The sequence below is a fragment of the Gopherus evgoodei genome, chromosome 4 (assembly GCF_007399415.2).
Source record: "Gopherus evgoodei ecotype Sinaloan lineage chromosome 4, rGopEvg1_v1.p, whole genome shotgun sequence".
NCBI lineage: Eukaryota > Metazoa > Chordata > Testudines > Testudinidae > Gopherus > Gopherus evgoodei.
In genome coordinates, this window is record NC_044325.1 from 138,211,263 (window position 1) to 138,230,228 (window position 18,966).

Consider the following 18,966-nt stretch of genomic DNA (forward strand, 5'->3'; position numbering starts at 1 on the left):
GGGGGCGTTGATCACTGATATGTTCATAGATGAATTAAGATGGCTACAGAAAAAGAATATTGGGAGCAGAAAAGGCACTAGTGAATCCCCTTACTCTCGCTTAGTAAAGTAAAGGCAGCTAAACCCTGTCAAACTAAGCATGGTGGCCAATTGAGAAGAAACATGCTGTGAATTGGGCTGTTTGAGAAGCACTGGTAGCCTCACTAAACTGTAAAGGAACTTGCTGTCCTCTTTTTCCCAGCCTGCCACTGGCACCATGTTGCAAGCAGCTGGGCAGCTTGCAGATTAACTTCATCTGGAGGAAAACCAGCAGGTGATTAGAGAGACAAGGTGGATGAGGTAATATCGTTTATTGCACCAACTTCTGTTGGTGAGAGAGACAAGCTTTCAATCCACACAGCTCTTCTTCAGATCTGGGAAAGTACTCTGAGCTTCACAACTAAATGCAAGGTGGAACAGATTGTTCAGCATAAGTGGTTAGCCCATATTCTAAGGCAGAGGTGCCCAACAGGCAGCTCGCGGGCCGTACGTGACCCACCAGAGCATTTCATAGTGCCTGCAGCCTGCTTCAATGCAATATACTAAAAGTTGATTCATTAATGTTTTGTCGTCATGCTTACATCATTTTAGTTTACACCTGTGTGTAAATAAACAATACTGTACACAGAAGCCACCTATCTAAATACATATGAAACAAGCTGAACTTAAAATATAAATCAAGACAGGTGACTTTTAATCTTAGTAAAATAGGTAGAATTTGTTTGGCCCACACAAGGTTGTGCTTAGGTTTCTCTGGCTGTCCTGTGTAATAAGCTGGGCACCACTCTTCTAAGGGACCATTCAAGATAGAGTGGCCGGTTAACACCTCTGCAGTCATAGGACAGAAAGGGATCGTTGGTGGGTTACAGATGTTTTGTAATAAACCATAAATTCAGTGTCTTTGTTCAATCCCTGTATGTACCCTTGAACATTTAAAATCATCTTCACCAAACAAAGATGCTCCACCATTTTGGTCGTTGTTGAGGCGCTTGTCACAACATGCGATATATCTCATGCAGTGCACTAAATACCCCAATAGCAACTATGTGGGTGAAACTAGACAATCTCTAAACACATGAACTGACATAGGAAAATGAGACGAAAAACTCCCTATCACCTCTGGGTGGGTGCTTTTTACAAAGTGATCACTCTATATCTGACCCCTCAGTCCTCCTCATTAAAGAAAACCTGCGCAACACTTTCAAATGTCGACCCTTGGAGTTAAGATTCATAACTCTACTAGACACTAAAAATCATGAACTGAACAGACACACTAGATTTATGGCTTATTACAACAATCTGTAACCCACTAATGTAAAAATCAGGAAATTCATTTACGTAAGTCAGCCCCATTACTCACATACAGTTGTAAGCGAAGCTGGTGTAAATAAGCATATTCTGCAGCAGAAAAGTGAAGGATTGGGAGTAGTCTTCTGGGTTCTTTCAGTCTAGCACTCACTCTTGGTCTGTGACTTTAGGCAAGTCTTACTTTCTTGGTACTTTTAGTCTATAGGAAACTAGACTGCATGTGAGCCTTTATGTTGTGAGGCCAATAATTACTGTTTTTGTTTAGTATTTGGCTACTGTCCTGAGTAGCATATACTGTTGCTTCCTTAGCAGAACACTTGCCTTCTTCTCAGAGGTGGTAGGCTTACCTGATGCTTGTAAAACACAGTAAAAATGTATGGTTGAAAAATGCTAAGTAAGTTAAAAATAGTATTATTGTATTACAGGGGCAGGAGTGGTCTCCCTGTTCCCCTATAAGCTACATCTAATAGTGATCTGAGTGACCTTCCCTTTTCACAGATGTCATCTGGGTGATCCTCAGCGTGGAGGTTGGAGGACTTTTAGGAGTAACGCAGCAGTTGTCATCCTTTGAAACGGAATTCAACACACAACCACATCGCAAGGTAGAAGGAAACTTTAACCCCTTCGCCTCTCCGCAGAAGAACAGGCAACCAGATGAAAACAACCTAAAAGACCCTGGGGGTTCTGAGCTAGGCACAATCAGCAAAAACACGTGGGGGCCTGCTCCTGACCAAATTGAACAAGATCAGAACGGACTGTCACAAAACTCTGTAAATCTCTCTCCCAGCAGTCACTCGAACAACTTGTCGGTAGTGACGTACAGTAAGGTAGGTGCCCTGGGAGAACAGGAGAATGGGTAGGTGGCAAGACCATGGTGTGTATTGTGATAGTCCTTCTTCGTTACAAACTGTGAAGCCCTCCCTTCCGTCTCTGCTTGACCTGCTAAGGAAGGGTTTGAATATAAAACCGTCTAACTCTGCCAGCTCCTCGCCTTTATATTAAACAAAATAAAACACCCTTTTCATCCAATAGATTCTACTAGGTCCACATTTTAAAAATGCTTCTTGATGTTAACCTAATCTTGGCTGGGTGCTGTAACTGATACTGGAGTTTGGGGAGGGCTCCAACCATTATGGTTAAGAAAAAAGTCACAATATCTTCAGACTTAAATATAGGTGATGTAAAAAAAAATACCCTACACATCTTGGGATTCAGCCAAAGAATTTTTTTGCTGTAACAAATGGGCAGGGGGATGCCTGGTTCAACATTTTGGTCTCAGGAGCCACTGTTCAGGAATAGTCACTCCTAGGACCATTCCTGTTTGTGATCTTTTCTTGTCTCTATAATCATGTTTTAAAATCTCCTTAAGAAGCTTGCTTGATGGATGCTATACAAATAAGTTTGAGTGATATTTTAACTTTTTTTTAGATGCTTGTGTGTACAAATACGTGAAAAATGAATTGCAGGATTATTTACACTTCAGAATCCTATTATTGCAAGAGGCATGTCTAGGTGTGTATTGTCCTATGTCCAGAATAGTTGATTTTAAAATCCTTTAAACATGCTTAACTGTACTTTACACAGGCTATGTAGGACAAGAACACTCAGTTGCTGTTTGCTTTAATAAAGTCCTAATGTTAGGAACTACAGTGCTGTAGATGAACTGGTTAAATTGCTTGTAATGTACAAATGGATCCATTCTATAGTACCCCGCTTTGTACTGAGGTAACATCTTTGTTTAACTTTTACTTACAGCAGGTACCAAAATAGGAGATGCAACTGTACAGCAAACTATCAATTGTCCTCTTCATATTATACACCTCAGACCAACAGTTGTATGAGACTTATTGGGTCCTGCTTCAAGATGGGACTCAACAACCTTTTAAAGTTGGAGCTCGATTGCTCAGGGAATTGGGAATGATATAAAGCTTTTCATCTCTAGATTCCAAATCAAATCCAGCCTCGATCAGTGGTGACTGAAAGCTCTTACTATCTGATGATTGCTTACTGTGCTTTGGTCCAGACCCTGGTGGACAGTGGCCTTATCACAAATCATTGGTCCCTATGGAGATGCCAAGGACTAATGTACCTGTCGACTGAACTCTGCTTATCCCCATAAGTGGTCCCTCTGTAAAAGGCTGAGGCACATTGGTGCGATAATGTGGGGAAGTTGACCTGTCGTTATTTGTATGATGTATATGTTCTGTATGTAGAGGGCTGCATTTCCAGGATTGATAAATGGACACCTTTCAGAAGTGTTTTAAATACATGCAAATAACTGAAATAAAAACTCATTAATTCAGCTGAGATACTGGACTAATCTACCAGTTTTTCACAGCTACAGATGAAATCAAGTCTAGTTTACGTAGCACATGACAACTTCATTGTCCTAGTCTTAGAATATGTCCACATTTGCAGGTGACGGTAGGCAAAGATATACTAGCTTTAATTTAGCTAGCATGGGTAACAGTAGCAGAGTACATGTGGTGTCGTGGTCTTAGGCATGAGTTAGCAGCCGAGTTCAAGTCCTGCAGAGTCCCTGGGTATGTCTTCTAGGTGCTTGTCCGTGCTACCACATGTATGTTGTTTTACCTATGCTAGCTAGATTAAAGGTAGGTATACCTGTGACCAGTCATGCTTTCACTTGCAATATAGACAGACCCTTGGGAATAAATTTCAGATGAGCTTGAGCATTTTGTGCCTGCACATTTTGGTTGCAGAATTTGGTTATTACATATGTCTACTTGATTAGCACCTTCAGTTGGGTAGGCATGTAACTACTAAGATTTGCAGCTGCCATAAAGTACAGGTGCAAAAAGTCTAGGTGTGGCGTTTTTGGTGGAAACAAATTGTGCTGTGAAAAAGGAGGCAAGGCTATTAAAATGTGTTCTTTAATCTCTGCTGTGCATCTTCCCACAAGTCAAAACAACCATATCTTTTGATACAGTGTAGCACAACTGAGTTGCTACTCATTAAGAAGCCCAGACTAGGAAAGTGTAGATGTTTTAAGTTTTAAATTAGTGTATTGATGAGCTGTGTTGGAAACCCAACTGAAATACTAGGTATGTTGGGATAAATGTGGTGTAGCAATTTAAGGATCATCTCTTTCCCATATTGCCTAACTGTCTGGAAGGCAGTGACAGCTAGCATGGTGGTACAGAGATAGAAACAGACAGGAGCTACACCTTGGATGAGCAAAGCTAAAGGAAGAAGGGGCTAATTCCATCGGCAAGGGTTACATTCATCTTAACAATCTGGGCTAGTTTGTCATTGCTATCCATTTGGATCATGATCTGTTTTGACATGAGTCAGTCTAGACACAGGAGGCAGGTATAAGGTGGCCAACCTGTCTTCTAGTGATTCCTTCTTCTGACTGACTGGAGTTTAGCTTATCCATTACTTCTAACTTGTTCTGATACCCATCACAAAAGATTCCTCATCTGCTTTCAGCCAAAAGGTAACTAATAATAGTTCAGTGGGCTAGCCAACAATCGTGGTTTCTTTTCCCGACATGGAAAAAGATCACAGTCCCACTAATCTGGTCTGGTCTTGTAGTGCTTGTGCACAAAGCTCAGAGTTTTGTTTCAGGCTGCCAAGAGATTTCCACTGTCTTTTGACAGAAGCTGAAGTGGACTGGGCCTTAATATTATTTAATTTGATTAGCTCCTGATTTGATTAGAATACAGGGCCCTTGAAGAGTTTCTGTGTGATTGATCATGTGCTGTTCTTTCCATGGTAAATTGGTTTCTAAACAGTACCTTGACACTTTAAAAGGTGGCTTTCCAACAGGGGACTGTCAATAGCAGGAACCTCTTTGCCGATCTATGCTTGTGTGTCAATGTATTTGGTACCTTATCTAAAGGAAGCAAAAATGACAGCCTGTTGTGTGTTGAAATGGCTGACAAAGTTGGTGGGAAGCTCCTGGCAGAGTCTGTTGCGTGTTGACAGCCTTTTCAGAATGCAGGTGGAGTATTTCTTGTCACATCCAGAATTTATTATTGGGTTGGCAGAACCAATCTAAGACTGCTTCACACAAATTACGTTGTGAAAGCTGGATGGTTGTGTGATCTATCACCATCAGGAACTGAACACTTACACTGCATGGTGGTTTTTGCTGGGGAGGCACACTATGTTCACAATCAAAAGCTCTGTGAGACTCTGGGATGTGCCAAGTAAGAAGCAGTAGGAGAGAATGGCCAATCCTTTTGCATCTCATATCCTTGAAGTTCCCACCTCTGTTTGAGAACTTCCCGTAGTAGCCAAGCAGGTATATGCTGACCTGCTTTGCTTGAAATCATAAATCTGGCTTGTTACTTTTGTTTGAAATACACTGGGCTGATTGTCAGCTCAATAGTAACCTGCCTATTCCAAGTGAATGCTCTGATCAAATATTAGTGAAAGGTACAAACTAGTTTTAACCTCTTGGCTTCAGAATTCCTGCAAGCATGTTAGTGCCAAATACTCACTCCTGTTGTTGCAAGGCTGATCTTTTCCTACCCAGAAAGATGTCCTAGCTTCAGTTCTCGTTGCCAGAAGGATTCCAGTTTTCCAAAAGCGGTCTTCAAAAATCAGATCTACTGAACTCTTCCTCTGTTTCCTTTTCCATTCTGCTGTTCAGTTTTGGACTAAACTGGTGTGAGATCCGGTTGAAGATCTGAAAGCTCCAACTGGGGAGCAGCTGCCATATCATTTTGTGGTCCTAAATAGGGTAATTGTGGAAATAAAAAAATAACAAAAAAATTTTGTGACTGATTTTGAAGCAAAGCACACCAAATCTGTGGCAGAAGTTTGGTTAAGAAGAGATCTTGCCGGTGCTTTTGAAATGGGGATGGATTCATTCACTTACTGAGGTGCCTTATGCCCTGCACTTTTGTCTAGGGTTTAGTAAAATAGGCAACTGGTTTCCTCCAGAGCCTGGGCTGTTCTGAAGACGAGCTAATGCCCAACGCTGCTAGAATAAGCACTTTGCCTTGAAAATCTGCCTTACTTCTTCTGCCCTAGGGGGAGAGGAGTTCAGAACTGAGTTTCCATTCCCAGAAATCATCAGGAAACTTCTCCATTCATCCAGTGTCGCTGGATTCACATAATCACAGTTCCTCTCTGGTGAATGGTTTCTGTAGACAGAGTGTCAAGTAAAGCAGAAGCTTTGACACCACGAGTTTCTGGACCCACGTTTAAAATTGCCTTAGATCCAGTGCTGTCACCCTCTTCTTGCAAGCTGGAAGTCTTTCTTTAAAAAGGGTTTTTCCCTAGGGAGGAATAACATGTAAAAGATTCAGCCTGCACTTGGGTTCCTGTTTAAAGGGAGGTGGAGGGCTCCTTAGAGAAACTTCAGAAGCATTAAACCACCTCATCAGCACATGGTGTGCATGTACTTGATGGCAGTCACTCTGCCTCACCATCTGTCTGTTCCTTTCCTCTGGGGGTTTGGACTCTGTGTTCTGCGTGTCTGAGTAGTTTTTTGGGGGAAAAGGGGAAACTACACCTCTATCCTGATATAATGCTGTCCTCGGGAGCCAAAAAATCTTACCGCATTATATCGAACTTGCGTTGATCTGCTAGAGTGCCCAGCTTCCCCCCCCTGCCCCCCCGAGCGCTGCTTTACTGCATTATATCTGAATTTGTGTTATATTGGGTCTTGTTATATCGGGATAGAGGTGTACATGGATACTTTAAAATTGCTAGGTTCTTTGCTCTCATGTTCTTAACAGAGAAGGCTTTATCCCAGGTGACAGTGACATAACATTGTAGAACAAAATGGGAGAGCTGTGTTCTAATGGTTTGAGCATGTAGTTAGAGGGCAGGAGACCTGGGTTTTATTTCCTGGTCTGCCACAAACTTGCTATGTCATCTGTTGAGTCCCTTAATGAGCTTGTGGCTCAGTTTTTCTCCACACATAAAATGGAGTGAATTCATTGCCATGTTTAATTAAGTTCTTTGAGATCAGTGGAGGAAGGGATGAGTGAGATAGTTAGGGTATGGATAAAATTTTCAAAAGCACGTAAGTCCACTTTTTAAAATTGATGCAGTCACTTAAGAACCGAAGTTTAACAGAGATTGTGATTAAATGTGCTGGTGTAAAAAGTGTCAGAAGCTGCCAGATTCTTGTCTGTGGTAAGACTCCCTGTAGTGCAACTGAACAGGTGTAAATTGTCTTCTAAAATTCCCTAGTGTAGATAAGGCCCTACTGACAACTTGACATACCATCTGCCACCGAGGCAGGGCAAGCATTTCACACACAAAGCATTTGGAACACTGTTGTGTGGCAGTGCAGGCCATGGAGTGTGGATGTACAATCTTTGGAGAACCAAAATCATGTGTAAGAAGACTCACTTTCTCTAAAAACATCGGTAGAATTTAATAAAATGCCAATATGGTTTATTAAAACCCTAAATAGAAGCACTCTGTACTACTTCTGTAGTATATGTCTCCCTCCCTCTACCTCCAATGATTTGATCAGCTCCTGCCTAACTTTTATGCTCCAGTTTGGTGGTAACAGGGCCATCCCTATGAGTTCCAGATGGGTACCTTGGTTCTTGGACTGTCAAAGGCTGAAATTATATAGGCAGCTTACTTGGCCCCAGCGTTATGGTGGGGAAGGAGTATCACCTTGTTTCTCTCTCGTATCTCCTATATCAGAGGTTCTCAAACTTCATAGCACTGCAGCACCCTTCTGATAACAAAAATTACTACATGACCCCAGGAGGAGGAACCAAAGCCTGAGCCCCCTCAAGCCTTGTCACCCTGGGGGTACCAAAGACCAAGGGCTTCAGCCTCAGGCACAGGGCCTGTAACCTGAGCTCTGTTGCCAGGGCCAAAACTCTGAGGCTTGGGCTTTGGCCCTGGGCAGTGAGGCTTGTGCTTCAGCCCTGGACCCCAGCAAGTCTAAGCCCCCCATTTTGGGGTCCCAACCCACAGTCTGAGAACCACTGTCCTAGATTCTTGAGCCCTCCCCTTTGGAAAGAGGGTTTGTTCCCATTGTTCACAAACTTTGAGCCTGGATTACATATTTATTCTCCAAACTGGGTTAGCTGACATCCATTATAGTTGAACTGACTTAGATCAAGTGTGGAGAAGCCACAAGCTCAGCATTGCTATTAGCCACCTTCCTGGGACAATCACGCTGCTGCTTATTCGTGTCTGCAGGTTAAACTGTTTTAACCCCTTCCTCTGTGGATCCAGGAGTTGTCTTACCTGGCTGTTGAAAGACTAATATAGATGCAATTAACTGGTTTAGTTAAATCAACTTGGAGGGCAGCTGCATTGTAGGAAGATTATCTTTCCCAGTGGTTGTAGCTGTCTCATCATATTTGCATAGCATGTGTGGAACAAAAATAAAACTCAACTCTCTGTTCTTCTGTTTGTATTTAGTTTACGTAAATGAGTCAAAAGAACTCAGGATAGTTTGGAGAAGCACTGACCAGGAATGGCTCAGGAAGTGATGAGGAAGAGAAATGGACGTGTAGTGTTATCTGATGCTGCCATCAGTGTACACTGGGAGACTTTTGTGTTGAGTTGTAGCCATGCATCAAAAAGCTCACCTTTTTTTTTTAAAAAAACAAAACAAACTCAAGTGTATCTTTTATTGATCTAAATTCAGCCACAAACAAAGGCGAAATAAAGATGATTGTGTGTAAGTTTCTGTGTTGTGATGGTTTATAAAAGATTAACTCTCCGAGATGAAAGTGGGATTTTGATTTAATTTTAAGAATGCTGCTTTTGCAATGATCATGCTGCTTTGAGTAATCACTAGAGCATGTACCCTTTCCTTCTTCACAACTGCTATTTTAGTTTCACAGGTGGAATGTATTTAGGGTCCCAGCTGGGCTCATTTGATCTCATATCTTGCAAAGGTGGCTATGCTAGTTTAGGTGCATGGATCAAAATGCAGACTCTTGTGGATGCTGAGCACTTCTCAGTAGGGCTCGATTTCCAAAAGTGCTGACCTCCAATTTAGGCACCTAAATAAAGTGGTCAGATATTCAGTATGGGAGCAGCTTTTTTTTTTTTTAATCTGGCCCTTAGATTTTGTTGTTCACTTCATTTGTGTAAATATCTGGACAAAGGTATTTCAGCGCAGAGTTACTAACTTTTACTTCTGGGGGGAGACGAGAAAGAACTGAAAACTAAATTTGCAAAGCAGAACACGAGCTTGTCACATTTTGTTTTGAAGATGGGTCCCATTTTGCAAACAAGTTTCAAATAGAAGTTTCTTCAGCTGAAATGTTTTTAAAAATTTTACAAATGTACAGGAAATATGAGATTTCTTGTGTGTTTCTGGTGGGAAAATTGTCTATTCATGGAAGTGTGATGGAAAACAAAATGAGTTGCAAAATGAATGCTCACTAACTGAAAATGTTCGCACCATGTTTCTCAGACATCATGGCTTTCACACAGCTCTGTTACCTTTTAGTTTAAACCAATCACTCCCAACATTTTTTGATGCTGTGACTTCTTTGGATCACTGCTATTATTTGTATTACACTAATTTCTAGAGTTCCCAGTAGAGATCAAGGCACCATTACACTATATTCCAGTGAAAACACATACAGTCCTTGCCCCAAAGTACTTACCATCTGAACAGATTAGCTAAAAGGTAGAAGAAAGGCGACAGATGGAGAATTGAGGCACAGAATGCTTGAGTGGTCTAGAGATCATGGCAAGGGTGTGTGCAGAGCCATGGATGTGATTCAAATCTAAGTCCTGGAATATTATCCTTTCTCCATACTCAAACACTGGTTGACTTAATGAAAAAATCAAAGCTTTTCTGTGCATCCACAGGTTGACTTTTAAATTACATTGTCTGCATCAAACTTAGTTCCTTTCGCTGGAAACATTGACATGAAATAATATAAAAGATTAAATAGACCTATTAACTCGGGTCATTCCCTGCAGATGTGGGATACATTCCTTTTCGGGGTCTATATCTGATGTTAAGCCAGTACTTTGCTTGACCTTAGCCAAAGTGGGCAAGATGCAACAGAGGGAAGTAGTGAATAAACTGCTGCGGGAGAGGGGAAAGTTTTTTCTTCTTTGGATCATTAATAGGTGCAGGTGAGTTCATGTATAAACATACCCTTCACGCGTAAGTATGAGCTATAGTGAAGGGTCGTGTGTATGCTCAGGGTTCTGTTACTGTAATCATAAGAGCAGAGATTAATTTGACCAGAAGAATTAATCTTTCTTCTGGTCAAATTTGCAGGTGCAAGAGAAACCCATTTGGAAACCATTCTGGAACTGTTAATGACACACTTTATTCACATCAGTGAAATGAGTCAATCAGGGTTAAAGTACTGCAAAAGTAGGGTGGTTTTCTCACACTCTAAAGTGAACTGAAATCTAGTTTTGTTTGAGACCCCAAATCATTAACAGAATTGTTTATATTTAAATTAGACACTGCTGAAAGCAGGATTTGACTTTTTTTTTTTTAAACATACTTGAAAAGATCTAAGGACAATTCTTTCTCTTGCAACTGTTTATATATATACTGATCTCTTCAGGGACTGTCTCTGTGCTTACAAGAGCATGTGCTATTAGGCTGTATCCATTTCTGACTACTGTTATCTCGAGGTAGCAGAGGATGCTGTGCTTTACTTACACTACTTTTGGTGTTAATATTGTCATTTGGTGTGGACAGCACTGAAATCTTGGCAGCCACAAGCTTTTCAGTTCAGTTTTTCAATGCATCTTTATCAAATGAGCTGCAGCAGTCCGCTCCTACATTATATCACAAGTGGCCTTGTTTGCCAACACATGAAGAGAAGATGTTGGTTGCAAGGCTCATTTGAAAATCTGGCCCTTACAGACTAATCTGAAGTTACGAGATGCTGCTATTGCCTAATGTTCCACTAAGTAACCATTCTCCCCTGGTAGATACGGGACTCAGCAATAGTTTTGAGTCACTGGAAGATACTTTACTTTGCTTTATGGGTGTCACATGTTCCTTCACACTGCATAGCCCAGGGAATTACTCTTGCCTGGTTAACTGTGGTTAAACTCCTATCAGCACTTGATCATTACTTTCTAAAATGTTAGTTTTTAAGATACAGTAGGGCTTTTGACTTCAGATGTGTGTGCAGCTTGACCCAGCCCGTCCTACCAGACTTGGGCCAATATGATGAGGGCTTTTTGGTATGTGTCATGCAAAAACATCTCACTGCTTCACAGCCAATTCCAGTACTTGTGGGTCGCAAAGCAAGCTGGTTATGGAATTAGAGCAAAATACGTTGGAGACAATGTTTCTTTTGCTGCTCTGGCCTGTTGTCCTGCATGAAATGAAGTGGTAAAGCAGTCTTATACCTTGCTTGAGAAGGCAGGCAATAGGGTTGATGTTTAATTAGGTCACTGGCCATCTTTTTACATCATCCACACAATAGGTAACAGCAAGGCTGTATAAAGAATGCCAGAAGACCTACCTTCTGTCTCTGAGTAACCGAGCATAATACGTTTTTTCTTATTTTTCCTTGGCATTGTTTCGTGTTCCTTTTTTTTAAAAAAAAAAATGGAATTTAATTGGTGCAGCTATTTCAGTAAACTGTGCACCTCTGATTTATAGAGAAGACTCAACACTATTGAGTGTCTCTTTCATTTTGATGTATGATAAAATGCATGAAAGTTGGCTTGATTAGAGCATGGGAGATTCAGAACTAGTGTCCTTGTTAGTTTCAGACCTCCTGCTGCTAGATCTGATACCTTAAATAACTTCACTTCATGGGTCAGGAGGAAAACAAGCTATTAAACATTTTCCCATTTTTGGAGGCAACTGGTTTCCGTTGAACGAAAATGTGTGTTCTAGAAATGTCAAGTCTCTTAATTTTGTGGGAATTAAAATAGAGAGGAGAAGCTTCCTCACAGCAGGTGGGAGGCAGTGGCAGTGTTTATAGAAGGAGACAAAGGCCATATGTATATTGAGAATTTGCCCTTCAATACCCTAGTATAGACTAGGGAAACAATGAATTTTACTGGTGCAACTTTACCCTGGTTTCAAGCAGAGGGAAGCTGCTTGGGCACAAATGGGGTTTACAGGGCTTTTTCACCAGTAACTGAAATCCCCAGTATAGAGAAGTTCAAAAAGTGGCCTTCAGCAGAAGAACATAGTCATGTTAACTGACTATTGTCAGGGCTAAATGACGGGCCGGAGGTGAGTTGCTGGAAGCGTGTGTAATGATGCTCCCTGGGTTCATCTGTAGATCTTAAAAGCAGGACCAGACTCATTAGCTTAAAGGCATCTATATCTGATCTAGGTGCTAGAGCAGGGGTTGGTGGGCTGAGTCTTCATTTATTCACTCTAGTTTAAGATTTTGTGTGCTAGTTATACATTTTAACCTTTTTAGAAGGTCTCTTTCTATAAGTCTATAATATATAACTAAACTATCGTTGTATGTAAAGTAAATAAGATTTTAAAAGTGTGTTAAGAAACTTCATTTAAAATTAAACTAAAATGCAGAGCCCCCCAGACCGGTGGCCAGGACCCAGGCAGTGCAAGTGCCACTGAAAATCAGCTTGCGTGCTGCCTTTGGCACACATGCCATAGGTTGCCTACCCCTGGTCTAAATGGATGCTCCATGTAGATTTCACCCTTTCTGGCTCCCATCTCTCCCTGCAATATGGAGTCTCACAAACACCCCACATACTTTTCAAGTTCAGAAGACAGTAGCATGTGCATTTTAAGAGGTTACGCAAGACAGTACCAGAAGCAGGGGGGCAGGGACTGCTACTGCATAAAGGAGCAGTAGGAGGTTCTTTCAGATGAACCTGTGCACTGATTATTCTTATTGACAGTGCCTACAGGAGTTTCAGCTTTTCCCTTTAGGTGATGCCAATGGCTGAGAAGCAGCTCAGCTGCAACTCTTGACATGAAACTGACACAGCAGGGACTGGAACTTTTAAAAGTAGCCCTTAAGACCCAGGTCCCTGCTACCCAAAAAACTCAGGCTGCTTCTAGGAACCATTGTGCTCCCCACTGCCTTCCTTTTTGAGATGCAGATCCCCTGCGATGCAAGACCTACCCAGATCACTCTGCAGTTGGCACATTTTGAACCTGAACTCTGAACATTTTAAAGCTGAAAGCTGCCCAGATGGGGGGTCACTCTCACCTGAGCTGAAGTGCCACTATGTTAGGATGCATAGACATGGCAAGAGCCACCCTGTCTCCATCTGTTCTTTCCAGAGGCTACAAAACCCCTCCAACCCCACCGCTGCCCGGCCAGTTCAGAGGCGCTGGGGTTGTGGCCCCATTCCTGAGCTGATGCAGTGCCAGAGAAGGGGAGAGGAGAGTGGCAGCATGAGGCAGCAGTTGGACCATACAAAGAGGGCGGCCAGTTGTGACTCGTGGTGCCTTGCACCAGTCCAGGCTCCCCCTTTAAAGTCCGGGGGCCAAGAGAGAATCACACAAGCCGCTCATGCAGCATCTGGGAGCCTTAATGCAGCTGCTTCCGAGAGCCCAGTCCCCCCAGTGCTCCCTGAGCCCTGTGGACAGAGGCTTCGGAACTCATCCAAGATCACCGAGGTGCCTTTCCACTGCCCTGTGGGGAAGAATCCCTGGCTGGCGGCTGCCTGCCCTTCTTGGAGGAACTCCCTGTTGGAGAGCAGCGGCCTGAGTGGGGCCGGCAGCCTGGACCTGGCGCCGGCAGACAGGACCCCAGAGCAGTGGCGTGCTGAGCTGCTCAGCCCGCCGCTGCTCGGGGGTCCTGGCCGCTGGCCCCACTCAGCCCACTGCTGGCCTGGAGTTTTTCACCGAGGCTGGCAGTGGGCTGAGCAGGGCCGGCCGCCGGGACCTTGGCTGGCAGCAGTGTGCCATTAAAAATTGGCTCGCATGCCACCTTTGGCATGTGTACCGTAGGTTGCCGACCCTTGTGCTAGAGAGAGGCAGAGGTGGAGTTTTAGCATGGATTACACATGGATTTGGAGTAGGTGGTCAGTTGATGTGGGATGAAGAATGCAGGAGGTAAATGCAAGCAGTGGGATAGGGTGGAGAGGGTAGGTATGCTTTTTGCAAGCTGATGCTGATCAGCTGGTTTAGTCTCTTGTCTATTGAAACTGATTTTGTCTCCAACTTTCTTTCAGGGTTTCCACGGTCCTTATCCCTTTGGACAGTCTTAAAAACAAACAAACAAACAAAAAAACGGGTACCGTCAAGAGGAGAATTTAACAAAGAACTAACTCATGGGGGACAGAAGGGGATTCTTATGGCTTCTAGAAGACACGGCGTGGATCCCCATCTCTGCCTCCGCAACCTGGATAAAGAAGAAAACAAACAAAAACCAATAACTTAAAACTAGTGGTTTCCAGAGGAAAACAAAACTAAAGTATGCATGTGTGAATGCTGAATTTTAGGAGTGCTGTTCAGTGCTACGAGAAAGAGAAAATACACCAACACCATGATTTTTTTTTTTAGAAGTCATTATCACAATTAATTAGGTAGCTGAAAAAGTTTAAAAAAATTAAAATGAAAGCCATCTTTTTAAAAGAGAAAAAAATTATTTTGCCTACAGAGCGGTTGTAGTTTGAGCAAATGTTTAATTTTTTTTTTGTTTCCTGGTCATAATTTTTTTTAATAAGGGACAGAGTGCATTTTTATGGAACTGTCGTGTTTGCTTGCTACAGAACGGGAGCTTGCTTAGCATCTTCTGGGGTTCATGCAATGACTTCTCTTTGTATGTTGGATGTTTTTAATGTGTGATTGGCCCAGCACCCAGCTCTGTGAATTTCAGTGCCATCAGCCATTTTTAGTTATCAGACTTTTAATCTTCAGTTTTTGTATGTTTCCCTTTTGACCTTAGTGTTATTGGAAACCTCAGTGAAGACCAAACTGTTGCATTAGGATGGGAGGACTCCAGCATTGAATTAACCTGGGAGGTTCATTTTTCTCTTGGAACTTGAAATATACATACACATATTTCAGTAAGAAACAGACTTACTAGAGTTCCGAAGCTGGTCCTAAATGATTGGTATTTTAAAGTGCTGTTTTGTTTGTCAAATATTGATGTCCAGTAGCTGTGCCTAGGACAGCCAGGCAAGTGTATCTGTCTTGTGCCAAGAGGAAATTAACTTTCTGTAGCTGTAGTTCACCAAACAGTAATTATAAAGTTATGCAAAAGTCATGCCCCTTTAGGTTTAAACCTCACATCCCTATCCTTTTTATATAAGTATAATTTTAATTCCTCTCTCCTGTGATTAAAGTGCTAGCTTAGGAGGCAGAGGCCAATTGTTTTTGAATGTAGAGCAAGAAGTTAAATCATCAGCTGGATTCCATAGTAGCGCCTTGTATTCTTTCGCCTTTTTACTGGCCTGTAGATTCTTTGAAGCTCTAGCTTTCTAGATGGGTCTCATCAAGCCGCCTGTTCAGAAGAGGAAGAGCTTTTCTGGACATGAGGGTCATTTAGCTGTGAGCGTCCTCGGAGGAATGATAGCAATGTGCAAAGGAGACCATGCAGAGCAATTGCAGAGGGTGGCGGAGTTCTGTTTCAGACTTTGCGGTGTTGGGTCACTGAGAGCCAAGCAGTGGGAAGAGAATGGGTTTTTTGGAGGGGAGGCACTAATTCAGAAACTTGAACCAGGCCGTAACAGCCATCTGCCAAAGATACAATAATATGCAACATCCCCCATCCTCCTCCTCCAACCCCCCTGCCTCCATCCCAAACTAGCCATTCATGTTGGGAGCTGAGTGCATGGTATGCCTGCTGGCGAGAGCGATGCAAGGCTTTAGGCTGGCCTAGTCTGCACCCAAGCTCCCATGTTTGCTTGGTTGACTTAAGCAGAGTTTCATTTTCAGTACAGTTTCCATGGGCCTTATTCTCCCAGGCATATGGGTAGCTCCTGTTGAGGCTAGTGGGAATTGTTGGTATCCTGCCAAGGAAGAGTTAGACCCTTGGTGAGGCATTTGAATATCTGTAGTCTCTAGAACCCAGTGAACAGCTACCCTGGTATTGCTCCATTAGTGGGTGTTTGATATTTTAGTTTCTATTGGACACTGGTTTTCAAAGGACGTGTTTCCTTTTAAGATTGGAAGTTTCCCTTTCATCTCTCTCTAAACACACAGATAGGGCTGGGGACAGGGTTGTAATGGATCACCCCTTGGATGAAGAAGGTCATGGAGTTTGGAGGAAGGTCCTGCCTGGCTTACACAGCTGTGGTTGGGGAGTTAACCTGAAGGCTTGTGGTGGGATGGCTGCCTGCTAGACTTGGAGAAGGGGGTGCAGATCCACGTTTGAGCTTTGAATGCAGTTTAGGAGGTGGGGGCTGCATGTAGTTAGCTGTAGTCATAAGACCCTGTATATGTCTTTTTAAAATCCCTCTTGCTATGGGCGAGATGTTAGTCAAAGTCACAAGGAAGTAAGTGTGTAAACTGTCATGATGAAGTGTGGGCAAGGTTTGAACTGTCATGACAAGCATGCAAGGCACGACCACATGCACATCCAGTACCCAGCATGTAGCATCCCCCACTCCCGTGCGTCCCTTCTGGAAGTGTTGCTGTTAGTTGAGGTGACAAGGCTGCTCATTGGTCTCTTCACACCAGCTTCATCCGTCTATTGTGTAGAGGAGGAGGAACAAGGAGTTCTGGATTTCTGACTGCTGCCGCCACAGAGCCCAGAACTCTGCAGACCTTGTACTGGCAGGGGCTGCTGGGCGACTCTCAAAACCAGCTTGCTGACTCTGGTTTTCTCTTTTGCTGTTCCCAGGCAGGTAGGCTTCATCTGAGCAAACTGATGGCCATGTTCACATCCACCTGTCACCAATGCAAAGATTGAATTTTGTTCCTTTCTGTAGAGAGAGCTGTCATGCACCCCCAGTTGTTCCTGTGCCTTCTCAGTCCATTCTGCACAGATCTCAGTGTTGTCTCTTCTCTTGAGCGTGTCTAAGTCTGCTGTGCCCTTGTGATTGGGTCATTCACAGAGTGAAGAAAGGCAGGGCCTGATTTGAGCTGCAGTTGCAATAAGTCAGCCTGTCAATGCTGGCATATTACAGCTGTTTCCTAGGAAATCGGTCAGGAGCATAAACACAACCCTTATCAGCGGGGATGATCTCTCTATAAATAACTGCAAAAGGCTCATAACTGTTTCAGGGTGTTGGTTAGTGTGATAACGAAGGGAAGATGTTTAAATTGGTAATTAATCTGCCTCTTGTTTCTTCTCTCCAGTGAAAACTAAGTCCTCTGGTAATCAGCAATGCACCCAGTCCCCAAATTTAAGCTACTCTTAAGTTTGCAACATTTTCAAAAGAGGATTTCAGGGGTGCTCAGCAAAGGTCTCAGCTAGTCATTGTTGGGGCTGAAATTGCACTGCTTTCCTAGGGCAACATTTTTAAGGTGGGAAGGGGGCTAACATTAGGCACCTAAACCAAAAATAGCCAGATATTTTTCAGACGTGCTGAGCACCCAAGTTTTTCATTGATCTCAGCAGGGAGAACCTCTGAAAACCATACTGAATGACATGCCTAATTTCAGGTACTCACGTTTTAAAATGTGATCTAGGACTCAGAGCCTCAGCAAATGGTTACCTGCTTGAGACTGCTGGGCAAGGGAAGAAGCCCAACGAAGCTTGCCCTATGCTGTGTTACCCAAGCCAGACTTGTGTCCCTGATTTTGGGAACAAAGGGGCTGGTACCCACTGGGCTCAGACAGGCTGTAGCTATGGAGGGTCTGTAGTTGGCTCTGGACCCTGCTTTTCCCTGGCTGCTGCTGTTGTGGGGAGGAGGGTCTTGGAGTCCTGAGAGGGCATGGCAGATGGAAATCTCTTCAAAAAAGGAAATTTAAACTTCCAATACATATTTGTTTTTTAAATGGAACCTCAAGCGTGGTGTGAGCTGTTGAGTCTGGTAATGCCTGGTAATCCATGTATCTCACTATGTGACTCAAGTCTGGGTTGCAAATATATTCTGTCCCATGGCTGGGAAAGCCTGGGTAAGCTTTGCGCCCCTCTGGCTGGAAATGTGCTCTGTACCTGGGAAGGGGTGTCTAGCCTGCTTTGGCATGGTAGAGAGTATCTGCTGCCCTATGTCTTGAGGGGTGTGTGTGCTTGTGTGGTGGGGAGAAAGAATGCATCCTGAAACCTCCAGGGTTTGGGAGATGTCTGGGACCCCACAACTGGGGATGCAAGTGCATTCCCAGACCTCATGGGTGTGAGCATAATCAGAGTCTGCAGGGCTAGGAAATACACACTGTCCCCTGTTTGTTTGTTTTTCTTGTGCGAGTGAGTGGTTGGTTCTGCAGTCTGTCGTTATTCCCTCTGGGGGGAGTGCATGTGTAGAACAGGATGGCGTGTTGCCTCATTGAGTCTGGGAGAAGTCTGATGATAGCACATTGGGTATAATACAAAAAAAGGAAGCTTTTTCCTTTAATGTATAAATGAATATTTGTATGATTAAATTAACAAAGAAAAAATTACCTTCAGCTGTCTATAGAGTATTTATTTTATTTTGAAGGTGGGAATGGTTTCTAGTGTCCTGTGACTTGTGCAATGTTTGTTAAATGCACCTCCTTTGCTTCCATCCCCAGATCATTGGGGGTGCTGGGCAGACATCACAAGTGTGCTGTAAAACTCAACATTACCTCTCCTTTCCCCATGCATAAATGTAAGGAGAAAATTTTAAAGGAAATAGATTCAGGGTGCATTGGATGCA

General features: G+C 43.1%; 1 protein-coding gene across 6 annotated transcripts in view; it reads left to right on the forward strand.

Moving 5' to 3' along the window:
• The window catches only part of ILRUN (inflammation and lipid regulator with UBA-like and NBR1-like domains), a 57,766-nt gene extending 39,035 nt beyond the window's left edge, over positions 1 to 18,731 (forward strand). For 2 of the 6 annotated variants that reach the window (XM_030561332.1, XM_030561329.1), the window contains 2 exons: positions 1,846 to 2,174; positions 14,413 to 18,731. In XM_030561332.1, the coding sequence (XP_030417192.1) occupies positions 1,846 to 2,174; positions 14,413 to 14,448 (365 nt within the window). In that variant the 3' untranslated portion in view covers positions 14,449 to 18,731. Of the gene's footprint in view, positions 1 to 1,845; positions 2,175 to 2,775; positions 2,860 to 3,102; positions 3,655 to 8,718; positions 9,576 to 14,412 lie in introns of those variants that run through there. The other 4 variants (XR_004000231.1, XR_004000232.1, XM_030561331.1 and 1 more) reach the window with 4 other exon arrangements.
• Positions 18,732 to 18,966: the final 235 nt, after the last annotated feature.